The following is a 14,098-nucleotide window of genomic DNA, read 5'->3' on the forward strand; positions in this document are numbered from 1 at the left end:
AAGGGAGACATCGGACAGTGTAAAATATGACAAAATAATAATTTATAAATTATCAAGGGTTCATGAGGGAGGGGGGAAAATGAGGAGTTGATGCCAGGGGCTTATGTGGAGAGCAAATGTTTTGAGAATGATGAGGGTAATGAATGTGCAGATGTGCTTTATACAATTGATGTATGTATGAATTGTGATAAGAGTTGTATGAGCCCCCAATAAAATGATTTTTATAAAGAAAAGAAAACAAATGAAAAATTTACTCTTTTTGTTTAGAATAAAGATCAACTGTTCGAAAAAGACAAATAAAGTACACTTTCAGTTATTAGAATATACTAAGAATGAAACATATCAGGGAGACACATAACAAAATGTTTCCTTTGGTTAAAAGAGTAGTACTCTGGGCATTATTGACAAATCAAAAGGGTGCAATCCCTTTTCATCCACCACACACATCTTGTATATAGCTACTATTCTTTACCACAGCATAAAATGTTTCAGGATTTTTTAAATTTGCTAGATGGAACTTTGCTAATGTAACTTTTTCACATTTAGGAGGGAAAAAAGTATAGAGAAATGAAGATGGAAATTTCAAATGTAAATAAAACGGTGGTGGTGCATTCCACTCAGTTCCAACTCACACGGAGGCTGTGTACAAGAGAACAAGACACTGCCTGGTCTTGCCCCGTCCTCATAATTGTACCTCTGTCTGAGACACTACGTCAGTTCTCTTTCTGCTGACCCTCTAGTTTACTGAGCATGATGGCCCCTCCTGAGAACAGGTCCAAAATATGTGAGAGAAAAGTTTTGCCAACTTCACTTCTATGAAGCAATTTGGCTGTACTTTGTCCAGGACAGATTTGTTCATTCTTCTGGCCAAACCAGACCCACTACCAGTCAGTTCTGACTCATAGTGACACTGTATAATGTTGGTTAACTGTAAATCTTTATAGGAGCAGGCAGCCACCTCTTTCTCCCGGGGAACTGCAGCTAACAGGGTTGAATTACTAACCTTGTGGTTAGCGCAAAACCTAACCCCCAATGCCACTAGGACTCCTTCTGGCAGTCTACCAACGGCTGTAGTCAGAAATCGATCAAACACGCAATCAAGATGCATTAATGGTGATTGGTGATTTGAATGCAAAAGTTGTAAATAAGAAGGAAGAATAGTTGGAAAATATGGACTTGGTGGTAGAAATGAAGCTAGAGATCATATAATAGAATTTTGCAAAACCAACGACTTGTTCATAGCAGATACCTTTTATTTAACAACACAAACGGTGACTATGCACATGAACTTCCATAGAAGGGATTATATGTCGATCATTTGGATCCGTTCCCCCATTTCTTCCCCACCCCCCTTCCCCTTCCCCTCCTGGTATCCCTACTCTCACCATTGGTCCTGCAGGGATCATCTGTCCTGGATTCCCTGTGTTTCCAGTTCCTATATGTACCAGTATACATCCTCTGGTCTAGCCAGATTTGTAAGGTAGAATTTGGATCATGATAGTTTGGGGGTGGAGGGAGATGGGTGGCATTAAAGGACTAGAGGAAAGTTGTATGTTTCATCAGTGCTACACTGCACCCTGACTGGCTCGTCTCTTCCTTGTGACCCTTCTTTAAGTGGATCTCCAATTGTCTACAGAGGTCTTGTGGTCTCCACTCTGCACCCCGCCTCATTCACATGCTTAATCTCATCCAACAATGGCTGCAGCAGTACACTGACAGGAAACTGCCAGAAGTTCAGTTCGGATTCAGAAGAGGCTGTGGGACAAGCAATATCATAGTTGGTGTCAGGTGGATCTTGGCTCAAAAAAGAGAATACCAGAAAGATACTGTGTTTCATTGACTTGGACACAGATCAAGAGGCAGTTGTGTGAACAGAACAAGGGAATATGGCATGGTTTAAAATCACAAAAGTTGTGCATCATGGTTGTATACTCTCACTGTAATTGTTCAATCTATATGCTGAGCAAATCATCAGAGAAGTTGTATTATATGAAGAAAATGTGGCATCAGGATTGAAGGAAGGCTTATTAACAACCTGCAGTATGCAGATGACATAACCTTGCTTGCTGAGTGTGAAGAAAAATTGAAGCACTTGCTGATGAAGATCAAGGATTGTAGCTTTCAGCATGGATTACAACTCAATGTAAAGATAGCCAAAATTCTCATAACTGGATCAGTAGGTTACATCATGATAAATGGAGAAAAGGTTGAAGTTGTCAAGGATTTTGTCTTACTTGGATCCACAATCAATGCTCATGGAAGCAGCTGCCAGATCAAGGAATGTGTTGCATTAGGTAAATCTATTCTTCAGTGCTCTAAAGAGGTGTTGTGCAGCAGATTTACCTAGTGCAATATGTCACTATGCGTTGGAATGGACCAGAGAGAACTTGTCCAGAGTCACCCATTGGTCACAGAAATATGTTTAAACAGGTTTTGTTTGGAGTAAACCTATGTATAAAGTTGAACTTAAGTAGCAATACTTTTTTACTTACCCTTGTATTTGAATTTGGTTGAATTCTTCTCTTTTTATGGAAATGTAATGAAACAAACCCAGAAATTTCATTTGAGATCACGGTCGGTCTGCTGGTATTCTGTGGATCAGAATACCGCAAATCATAATGTTACCCACCATGTGCTGAAGGGTTCATATACAAGCAGTTTGCAGGTGACACACAATATCTGTTCCTAGTATGTCTTTAAGTTGAATATACAGGTTAAGTTAGAAGAGAGGCACACCTTTCTTACTGAGCCTTCCTGGGGGGTCACTGTGAGTTGGAATCTACTCACTAGCTGTGCTTGATTTTGGCCTTTTTGTAGTGCAAGAAAGGGTGAAGGCTTGTCACTGATTTAAAAGCTCCAAGTAAGGAAAGTGAAGCTGATTGTGAAGAATTTATTGTGAATAGGAATTAATTCAGGCATTTCAAAGTGAGAGCAAGTGTACACAGAATTAAAGGCAGAGTGTGAATTCATATGAGCTGGCCCTAAGTCAGATATTTGTAACACAAGGACTTATTGCATATTAACTCATTTCAGTACTGTACTCTGTAGACTCCTGCTAATTTATTATTTCTAAAGGTGGGTCATGGATATGGTTGTTTATTGGTTTTTAGCTTTCTGAATGTCTAAACTATTTATAATGCAAGAAAAGAGTTTTAAAAAAAGATAGATCTTTATAAAAATTCATAGCATAGGAATTTAAGTCAGTGAGCTAAACATAATTGATATAAAATGTTAGCTGATAACATTATAATTTTTACTGCAAGATTAATAATGAATAAGAAACATTTTCCCCTTAAAAACCAAGTAGACATTTCAGAGAGTTGTCCTACCCCCACCCCCACCCACCTGTCCCTGTTTTCTAATTGGATCTTAGCAAATAGGGAGGAAGGATCAGGAGAACCTCTGAGATAGTTAAGGTTGATTGTGCCAAACTGGCTGATAAACACATGTGGGATTAACTGAAGGGCGGAGAGATAAATGGGTATGTGAGCCTCGCCTTTCTAGTTCTCAGGTCTCTTGTTTTCTGATGGTTGGACCAGGGTGCAGCCTTAGCCAGTTCCCTGCGTCAGCTGGCAAGGCCGACTTCCTGCAAGACATCCTTGAGGAGAAGCCACATGGACCTACCCCAAAGCAGCCCTGGGTGCTTGAGCAGCCGTGTGGAGACCCCTATCAGTGCTGAGATGCTTACACGCTCACTGATTTGGCTTTCCTCCTGCAGTCGGCATCACTGCATGTGTTTTGTGAAACTGAGGAGGACTTTGTAGATCGGTGTCGGACATATGGGCTAATGTTGAACTTATGGACTTGGACAGCACTAGGTTGGGATACTTTCTTAATGTACACTCGCCCTTTATATTTAAGTCAATATAAACTTTTACACATGTGAGTTTCTGTGGATTTGTTTCCCTAGACTAACACACCTCCTTAGTTTTTAGTGCATGAGCCTAGCCAGCTGAAAGGGAGAAAAAGCAAACCCCATAGAAACCCCAACAGCAAACCCAAAAAGCCCCGAGAAGGGGAAGGGGAAAGACAGGATGTGTGTTGGCAGGTGTCCGTGTGTGCCTTGTGGAAAATGCAGGACTAGCGTGTAGGCTTACAGCCGACCTGGCCTTTTCCCGTGGTTGCTAGGTGTCAAGGAGTTGGTTCTGACTCCCTGTGGCCCAGTGTACAATAGAAGGAAACACTGCCCTGCCTGGTGTGGCACCATCCTCACAACTGTTTTTACATTGGTCCAGTCACGGTATCAATCCATCTCATTGAGAGACTTCTTTTTCGTTGCCCGTGTACTTTACCAAGCATGATGTCCCTTTCCAGGGACGGCTCTCTCCTGATAATGAGTCCAAAGTATGTGGGCTGGAGTGTCGCCATCCTCACTTTTAAGGAGCATTCTGTCTGTATGTCTTCAAAGACAGATTTCCTTGTTTTTCTGGAAGTCCATTGAACTTCCAATATTCTTCACTAACACCACACTTCAAAGGCATCAAGTCTGCTTTGGTCTTCCTTATTCATTGCGCAACTTTTGCGGCATGTGAAGTGATTGAAAATACCAGGGTGCACCTTAGTCCTCAAAGTGACAGCCTTGTACCACTTCAAAGAGATCCATCCTGTGGAGCATATTTACTTAATGCTACATGTTGTTTGATTTCTTGACTGCTGCTTCCATGAATATTGATGGTGGATCCAAGCAAGATGAAACCCTTGACAACTTCAATCTTCTCACTGTTTATCATGATATTTTTGTATTGGTCTAGTTGTAAGGATTTTTTTTTCCCTTTACATTGAGTTATAATCCATAGTGAAGCTGCAGTTTTTTTATTTCCATCAGCAGGTGTTTTAAGGCCTACTCAATTTCAACAAGCAAGGTTACGTCGTCTCTACCACAGGTTGTTGAGAAGCCTTCTTTCAGTCCTGTTGACCGGTTCTTCTTCCGTTGTCCATTTCCTCAGATTACATGGTCAACATACAGATTGAGTAAGTATGGGGAAAGAATCCAACCTTGCCTGACGCATACCATTCCTAATTTTAAACTACTCAGTATTCCTTTGTTCTGTGAATACAACTCCCTCTTGGTCCACATGCAGGTTCTAATGAGAATAGTAAAGGCATTAGTGAGAATCAAGGTTCCAGAAATCGGAGAAATACCAATTAAAATGTTTCAACAAGCTGATGAAGCACTGGACGCAGTCCATATGCTAAGACCATTGGAGGGCGTGGCCTGGAAGAGATCCATATTGGTGCCCATTCTGAAGAAAGGTGACCTAGCAGAATGTTGAAATTATAAAACAATATTATTACTATCACTTGCAAGTAAAATTTTGCTGAAGATAATTAAACAATTGTTATAATAGTAGGTCAACAGAGAACCACAAGAAATTCCAGCTGGGTTCAAAAGAGGATGTGGGACAAGTGTTATTGTTGCTGATGCCAAATGGATCTTGGCGAAAAGTAGAGAATACCAGAGGATGTTTATTTGCATTTCTTTTATTGGTTCTCTTAAGGAAGGAAAAAGCCAGGGGCAGTTTCAACTACCACTTCTGACTATAAGCAACCACTAATTTCCTGTGATTCTAATTCGATTTTTCTCTTTCACATTATATGAGAGTGGCTAATGAATAGTTAGTTGTTGGGTACTCAAAAGACTTCAGAGGAAGGACTCGTTTTTGCATATATTATTAATGTGTTTATAATATAAATTAAATACTTTGAGATGCCCTGATACCAAGCCATGTGAAGCATAACTATTATCTGAATCATGCCCTCTGAAATACTTGGAATTTGAAGAACAGGATATGCACTTTGTATTATAACTAATTTTGGAGCAATATTTGACAAGGTAGTTTAAAAAACTGTTTCGCAAGCTCTGAGTGCATGGAGAGTGAAAGCCAAGGACAAAAGCATCCTTTGTCATGGCCCAGCTTTCAGAGAAATGCTTCTCTGAGATTGCCAATGTCTCTTGACCCATCCCTTCACCTTCTGTTGGTTATTAAACACTGTTATTGGTACTTATGAAAAAAAGCCTTAAGAAAACCATGACATTAAGAAAAAGGACACGATTCTAAAAGTTAAATACACCTGCAGGTGTATTTGTATACAAAATTTGCTACAAATGGAAAGAGATTGCACAAATTTAAAATCAAAGGCAAATATTGACTAAAAGCTTATGGCTTTGGGTTGATTTGAAACAATTTTGGGACAATAAATAAAAGCCTTTGGTCAACCAACTCCTAATGAAGGGAAATACGGGTACTATATGACATTCAGTCTCACTTAAAAAAAATCTTTCCATGAACTGGTACCACTTCAGAGTAAACAGAAAATGTAAGAACAATATAATAAGTACATATGATCTGTCCTATAAAAATGTGAGTCAGAAAACTCATCTGACTCAAACAAAACCAAAAAACCATTAGTGTTATAAGTCAATATGTCATCCATCAGCATTTAACATTCAGATTCCTCTTTAACATCTAGGGGAAAAATAATTGTAGGGAGCCAAGGGACAGGTACAGGGCATGGAAAAATACAAATATTGAAAACACCTGAATGCTGTGTTGTTACTGGAGAAAAACTTGCACTTCAGTGGTTCTCAACCTTCCTCATGCTGTGACTCTTGTTGTGGTGACTCCCCTAATCATAAAATTATCTTCATTGCTACTTCATAACTGTAATGTTGTTACTGTTATGATTCAGGCGACCCCCGTAAAAGGGTCATTCGACCCCCCCAAAGGGGTAGTGACCCACAGGTTGAGAACCGCTGTTGTAGACCATCTATTTTGTATAATCCTCTTTCCCTCTTTCTTTCCTCCAACCCTCCCTCCTTCCCTATCTGCAGGAGTAACTATGTTAAAGATGAGAAGCAAATGTGCTTCCATCCACCTCTGCGGGGCCTGCTTCCTAAAGTCAGCATTTGCAACTGTTCCTAACAGTTGTAAAAATAAAATGACTGCTCTGATTTCCTCAAAATCTTCTTTCTTGACTTCCTTTCTTTTCTCTCATTCCCAATGCCAGACTCCTATACAAATTAATGCATAGGGATTTTTTTCATTATTCTATATTTGTCAAATGTCAGCCATGAAACTCCACAGTGATATATGCCAAACATTTAAAAGAGGGAACAATCTGAATCAATTATTTTATTCTTTCAAGGTGATGGATTGTGTGGTTTGGAGAAAAGCAAACATTCTGAGAATGGAAGGGTAGGTCAGGTGCTATCCTCAGTCAGGAAAACGTGCGTGAGCATGTAGATCAAGTAAACTCTTAAGGGTAGATATCAAAAACAAGACAGGCCTGATTGAAGTTCAAAGTTTGCCTCATAATACAATTAATTCAGAGGCAGAAAATAAATGCCTGGGTTGGAAATGGCCTTGATGAGTGAACAGAGGGCATAGGGCTATTGATAGTTTTTAAAAAATGGTGTCAGGTGGGGGCTCAGTTTTGAGGAGTGCAGAAACCTTTTAGGACAGTCCCCCCACTTACTACTTGTCCTACTTAATGATCACCTTCCATAAGACTTCCACAAGGGGTTCTAATCCACTTGTCCCAAATTATTTAATTTCTCTAGACTTCAGTGTCTTTATTACTAATATGAGGCTGTTACTAATATGATGCTTTTTTGTGCCTTCAAATTGAGTCTGACTCTTGGTGACCCTATCGCATAGAGTAGAATGCCCCATAGGGTTTCCTAGGCTCTGACCTCTACAGGGTCAAATCATCTGGTCTTTTCTCCTGCAGAAGCTGGTGGTGGAATTGAACTTTCAATGAGCAATTCTACTGTGTAACCACTGCACTATCAGGTCTCCTGGGATTACATTAGATAAGCATGAAAACGAGTCTAGTGCCTGGTGGGAGATAACTATCCAATGCTATGCATGATTTCTTATTTGGCATTAGTGCATATGTAAAAGGATTGTTGCACCTATGGTGATGTGAAGAGATATGGGTTTGTACTATATACACAAATAGGAGCAAGTGGACACTTCAACGAAAGAGCCAGAAGACTGAACCCCTAATTTGAATAAAAGATATGAAGAACAGAAGATGATAAAACCAATAAAACAAAATCCCTGACAAAATAAATGACGGGGCACTTTTGTTGTTGTGTGCTGTCAACTCTGACTCATACTAACTTTATAGGCCCGATTAGAACTACTCATAGGACGACCTGGGGTGGAATCTTTACGGGACAGATTGCCAGTCTTCCACAGAGCAGATGGTGGGTTCAAACCCCTGCGGAAGGCTTATGGAATCTGAACATTAATTTGTATTTGGAATATGCTGACATTGAAATAATAGGAGCCAACCATAAAAACTGGTGATTAGAAATGCTGGGAAGTTGTAGCATATTTTGACTCGAGATGTGGAATTAGCGAGACAGAAATCAAGTTGCCCTGTAAGGACATTTATAGTGACAGAGAGCCTTCCATTGATAATTGAGAGCTGGAATGAGGAATTAAAAGTAGTAGGTGGAAGGGGACTAAACACATAAATGAGAAGTAGAAATACTGATGTCTTAAAAGCAAAGGAAGAAGAGTTTCTGGGGAAAAAATGAAAAGTAAAAGGTGATTTGACTTATGCAATGGGGACCTGAGGAAGTGAGAAAGAATTAGGATCAGAAAAGAGGCTTTCAGATTTACTCCCACAAAAAAGGACTGATGTTGAATATGGTAAGCAGAAAAAATGGTTTCCTAAATGTGCCCAAGTTCTAATCAGAATCCGTGAACATGCTATGCTACATGACAAGGGAGAGATATGTTTGCAGATGGAATTGAAGTTACTACTCAGTTGACTATAAAATAGGGAGATACCCTGACGTTCTCAATATTATCTCAAAGGATAAAGGGAGACAGAGAGTATAAGAAGGATGTGGTGTGAGAAAAACTCAACCTGTCTTTGCTGGTTTGAAAAGGACAAGGGACCAGAAACCAAGGCATGCAGGTGTCTTCTAGATATTGGAAAGATACGAAAATGGCTTTTCCCCTAGAGCAGTGGTTCTAAACCTTCCTGATGTCACGACCCTTTCATACAGTTCCTCATGTGTGGTGACCCCCAACCATAACATTAATTTTGTTGCTGCTTCATCACTGTCATTTTGCTACTGTTATGGATCGTCATGTAATTATCTGATATGCAGGATATATTTTCATTGTTACAAATTGAACATCATTAAAGCATAGTGATTAATTACAAAAATATGTAATTGTACATTGTGAAATATTTATAATTACAAATAAATGACATTTTGTCTTGAAACATGGTGTAGCATGGGTAACAGTCAACATAACTACAGCAAACTACATCGCTACATTTTGCGACAGTATGCATAAAAAGCCAACATCAGTGTAAAGGTTGAGATAGCTTCTTTCTCACCAGATCAGAAATTCTCGGGGCAGTCTTTGCAAGAGCACAACAAGTCTACTTCTGTACGTAGACTTGATAACCAACAAGCTGGAAAGCCCTGTTTCACAAAGATATGTTGTTGGAAATGGAAGAAGAAGGCACAACACAGTCTCAGACAGAACAGGATATGACTGCAAACACTGCAAACAGAATGTTGTAACTGGCTTTGCAGAGAAATCAATTCTCGCTGCATCGCTGTTAATAAGTTCAATGAACTCCTCTTGTGCTGTCTCTGGGACATCTTCAACTCTGACTGGGAATGGGCTTCTGGCAAGTGCAAATGGGGGGTCAGGTAGATTTGGAAAGTACGATGAACTTTTGTCTGTAAGCATGTGCAAGTGTTCTTTCACAGAAACGATCATCGTAATCCTTTTGTCTGGTTCAAAGAAAGCAGATAAGGTAGGCAACATGTACATTTTATTTTCAACCAGTTTTTTTTTTTTGCCAAAGCTGGTTTCATTTGGAATTATCAAATCTTTTCAGAAAAATCGAGGCATGTTGCGTTTGGTCCTTGCAGTGATAAATTTAACACATTCAAGATAGCAAAGATGTCAACCAAGTAAGCTGTTTGTTTTTTTAAATTTTTATTGTAGTACTCTTTAGACATCCTTTATTTAAAATGGGCAGCCTTATCGTTAGAGCTTGTGAGGGCATAAAATGTCTCATTTTGCCAATCAAAGTGTCTTTGTTTTAGATAATTTTCAGATGAGATGTGTTTAAAAACTCTTGTATCTCTATGTCTTGAAATTATTTTTCTCTCTCTAAATGAAAACGTGTCTCAAGGTTGATTCAGGCAGGCTTTTGTGACAGAGTGATCCATTCTAGAGAAAAGCTGTTTTGCTAGCGATCATGAGCTGGCTGTGCCTTAGGAATGATCCCCCACCAATTTGGGCCCCCAGTCACTTTAAACATTCTGCTTCTGGGCAAGTCACATGACCATGCTGTGTTTCAGCAGCCTGCTGTTGGGAACCGACTTTCCCTGACTGAAATAGCAAGAAAGAGCTGTGTTAAGACAACATCTCTGTTCCTTCTGCAAAGAAAGCACTGGTTGCCTCAGGTTCTTTAGTGACTATGGTGAAATGTTCCAATGATAGTGCCACTTGAAGGTCACACAGAAGGAATTGACATAGCTTTGGGAGAGTAGGAGCCGTGTTTTATTGATTAAGGCTTGGTTTGCAGTGAGCACTCAAGATGAATGAATAAATAAATTGGGAGCTTCAAGGAAACTGTTGTATAAGGAATTGAGAAGGAGGAGACTTTGGTTCAGAGCATGAGGTGTCTTTGATTCTAAATCCACTTCTACTTTGAACTAGCTGAGTAATCTTGTGGCAATGACTTTGCCTTCTTGGATGATTTTTTTTTCCAATCATGAAAATAATTTTACACTTCTCCAAATCTTCCAAAACACCTCCCATAGTGTCCTTTCCAAATAAATTTAATTGGTCATCACCCTTCAGAAAGAGAAGTACAATGCCGAATATGACCTGTCAGCCCGGCAGAGGGCAGACACCCTGGCCTTCATGTCCCTCGTGGAAGACAAGTAAGCTGTTTTTTGCAGTTCACGTTTATCGCTGAAAAGTGCTTTGAAGTGCGGTCTTGCTTTCTGATTAAAAAGCTTTTTTAATTGAGTTCATCACGAAGCTCAAAAAAAAGGTTTTAAAACTCTTCCTCTCAATTACCAACTCACTTCAGTGTGAAATAGCAGAGCATTGTTTGGCACATCCAACTCATTGCACAGTTGTGAAAACAGTTGACTGTTTAAAGTGCTTGCCTTTACAAAACTGACAGAACTTATGACGCTTTTCATTACTTCTTGTAACTCTTGTGGCAGCTTCTTCATTGCTAATATTTGCTAATAAACCATACAGTGGGTTCCGATGACTTTTGGTGACTCATTCAGTCCCAAACATTGAAATCCAGATCGACATCCTAGCACCATCTCTGCAAACATCACAAACCTTTCCCCACGATATCTTATGCTCTTTCAGAAATGAACTAACTGTGTCATATACATCACGTGCAGTAGTTGTCGTTTCAAGAGGTTTGCAAAAGAGAAACTCATCTTTAAAGTTGCCATCATTAATATACCTCACGTAAACCAGTAACTGTGAACAGTTTGCAATGTCTGTAGATTCATCAAGCTGGATGCTAAATATTGGAAGTGGAGCAGATTGAATTTCCTGGATTACCTGATCAAGAATATCAGCAGACATGTCATCTATTCTTCTGCGGACAGTGTCGTTAAATAAGGAAATTTCAATCAATTTCATAACAAATTTGTCTCCAATCATAACCCGAACAATGTCTTTGGCCACTGGCAACAGTAAATCCTCAGCAATGGTGATTCTCAGTGCCACTAAATATGAAGCTTCAACGGCTGCTATGTTTTGTTTGTGGTACTTTCCACCAGTGTCAAGTCTGGCTTTCTTGACTCCATCAGCTTTGCTTCTAAAACAGTTGGTATCCTTGCCAGCAAAGGTCAGATGCTTGCTATTAAAATGGCATGTTAGTTCCTTTGGCTTCATAGATTCGGCTGATAAAACTTCACAACAAATAACACATTGCGGTTTCTCAATTCCTGCTGTAATTATTGAGGCAAAACCATACTGAAAAAAATCCTCACTATATATTTTTTTCTTAACGTTCTTCTCTACATGATCCATTGTCATGGGATGGTTTGCTAATGAAAATAGTATATAACACTAACTTTAATAATACAAAAGATGATACATGGCATAGTTCAGTCAATACAGTTCATTAAAGTTTCCTATGATTACCATTCTCTGTGTTGTTGTTTTCTTACATACCTGTTACTATCACAAAGGGGTTGTATTCACATCAACCACAGCTGAATATAAAAAGATCGATCAGCATCCAGATTAAATTCCAATGGCATATATATATATATATATATATATATATATATACATATTTTGCTGTAGTTGATGATTTTACAGTACATGATTTTACATTTACCCAGTAATTATAATTCATGAAGTGTCATTTTACCTCCAATATTGCTTCTTTCAGCACAGTAGCTGCTCTCTACACATGTGTGACTGGTCCCCATAAGTACATATGGCACCAACCCTGTCATATACACCTGTATTTGTATGGGGTGTATGTGATGGGGTTGGCACGGTGATGTCATCTCGCTGGGTCCTTGTATGTGAGTGTATCTGCATGTGGGCAGACCTCTCTGGAGATGGATAGAGGAGGGGTGTCTCAGTTCCTAAGACCCTCGGAAATATCTGTTTTCTGATGGTCTTAGGTGATCCCTGTGAAAGGGTTGTTCGACCCCCAAAGGGGTCGGGACCCACAGGTTGAGAATGGCTGATCTATTGTCTGTTGCCAAAGCTGACATAGAGCCGGGGACCTAGCCATGCTCAGAAGTTTTGTCTCCACTCAGTGCTATGTCTTTCCCTTATAACTATTGTCTTAGTTATCTAGTGCTAGTATCAGAGAAATACCACAAGAGGGTAGTTTTTAACAAACAGATGATTATTTTTCATAGTTTAGGAAGCTATAAATTCTAATTCCAGATCCAGCTCTAGGGAAAGGCTTTCTTTGTCAGCTGTGGAGAAAGGCCCTTGTCTCTTCACAGCTTCTGCTCCGGGATGATCTTCCTGTGGTTTGGCATCCCCTTTCCACAACTCTCTGCTTCATTTTTCCTTTGGGAGAGATGGTCTCAAGGCAAACCCTACGCTGATCCTACCTCATTAACATAGCAGAAAATGCATTCCCAAATGGGATAATAGGTCTAATAGAGTTTATTATTGACAACACATATTTGGGGGAAGAAAATCCAATCCATAACAATTACATTCCTAATCTGGCAATGGAGTAAGACTGCTTCTAGTCTAAGATCACTTTATTCATACTTCTGAAGCAGTATGACAAATGAGAAGTGGGTAGCGGTGAACAGATAGCCTTTTTCCCCTTTCCATTCAAAAGAGTCAAATTGTTACTTAAGAAACCAAGAAGTGCAATGCTTGTTGTAACTATGTAGAGTACTTAAAGCCCTTAGCTGCTGCCCAAAAGGTTGGTATTTCAAACCCAGATGCTTAGCACAGTAGAAAGGCATGGCAGTCTGCTGCCTAGAGATGTACCCAGCCTTCAAAACCATAGAAATTCTAGAAGGGTCCTCAAACTACGGCCTGTGGGCCGAGGACATTTATCCAGCCCGCCAGGTGTTTTTGCCGCCTATGTTTTTTTTACTTCAAATAAGTTATGTGCAGTGTGCATAGGAATTTGTTCATAGTTTTTTTTAAACTATGGTTCGGCCCGCTGACAGTGAACGGACCCCCTGTTTAAAAAGTTTGAGGAGCCCTGCTAGACTGACTATGGGTCAGATTCTACTGGAAGACAGAGGATTGGGTTTTTTTCTTTTTCAATCGTTTTATTAGGGGCTCATACAACTCTTATCACAATCCATACATACATCAATTGTGTAAAGCACATTTGTACTTTGTACAATGTGTAAAGCACATTTGTACATTGCCCTCATCATTCTCAAAACATTTCCTCTTTACTTAAGCCCCCAGCATTAGGTCCTCATTTTTCCCCCTCCCTCCCCGCTCCTTCCTCCCTCTTGAGCCCTTGATTTATAAATTATTATTTTGTCATATCTTGCCCTGTCCGACGTCTCCCTTCACCCACTTTTCTGTTGTCCGTCCCCCAGGGAGGAGGCCACATATAGTTT

The 14,098-nt window shown here is 39.7% G+C and overlaps 1 protein-coding gene across 1 annotated transcript in view; it reads left to right on the top strand.

Moving 5' to 3' along the window:
• The window catches only part of GTPBP10 (GTP binding protein 10), a 38,208-nt gene extending 31,244 nt beyond the window's left edge, over positions 1–6,964 (top strand). The window contains exons 11-12 of the mRNA XM_045288994.1: positions 4,826–4,971; positions 6,833–6,964. Of these exons, the coding sequence (XP_045144929.1) occupies positions 4,826–4,971 (146 nt within the window). The 3' untranslated portion in view covers positions 6,833–6,964. The remainder of the gene's footprint in view (positions 1–4,825; positions 4,972–6,832) is intronic.
• Positions 6,965–14,098: the final 7,134 nt, after the last annotated feature.

The sequence above is a fragment of the Echinops telfairi genome, unplaced genomic scaffold, assembly GCF_000313985.2.
Source record: "Echinops telfairi isolate 266 unplaced genomic scaffold, ASM31398v2 ScPeMD7_23;HRSCAF=83, whole genome shotgun sequence".
In the NCBI taxonomy this organism is placed as follows: Eukaryota; Metazoa; Chordata; class Mammalia; order Afrosoricida; family Tenrecidae; genus Echinops; species Echinops telfairi.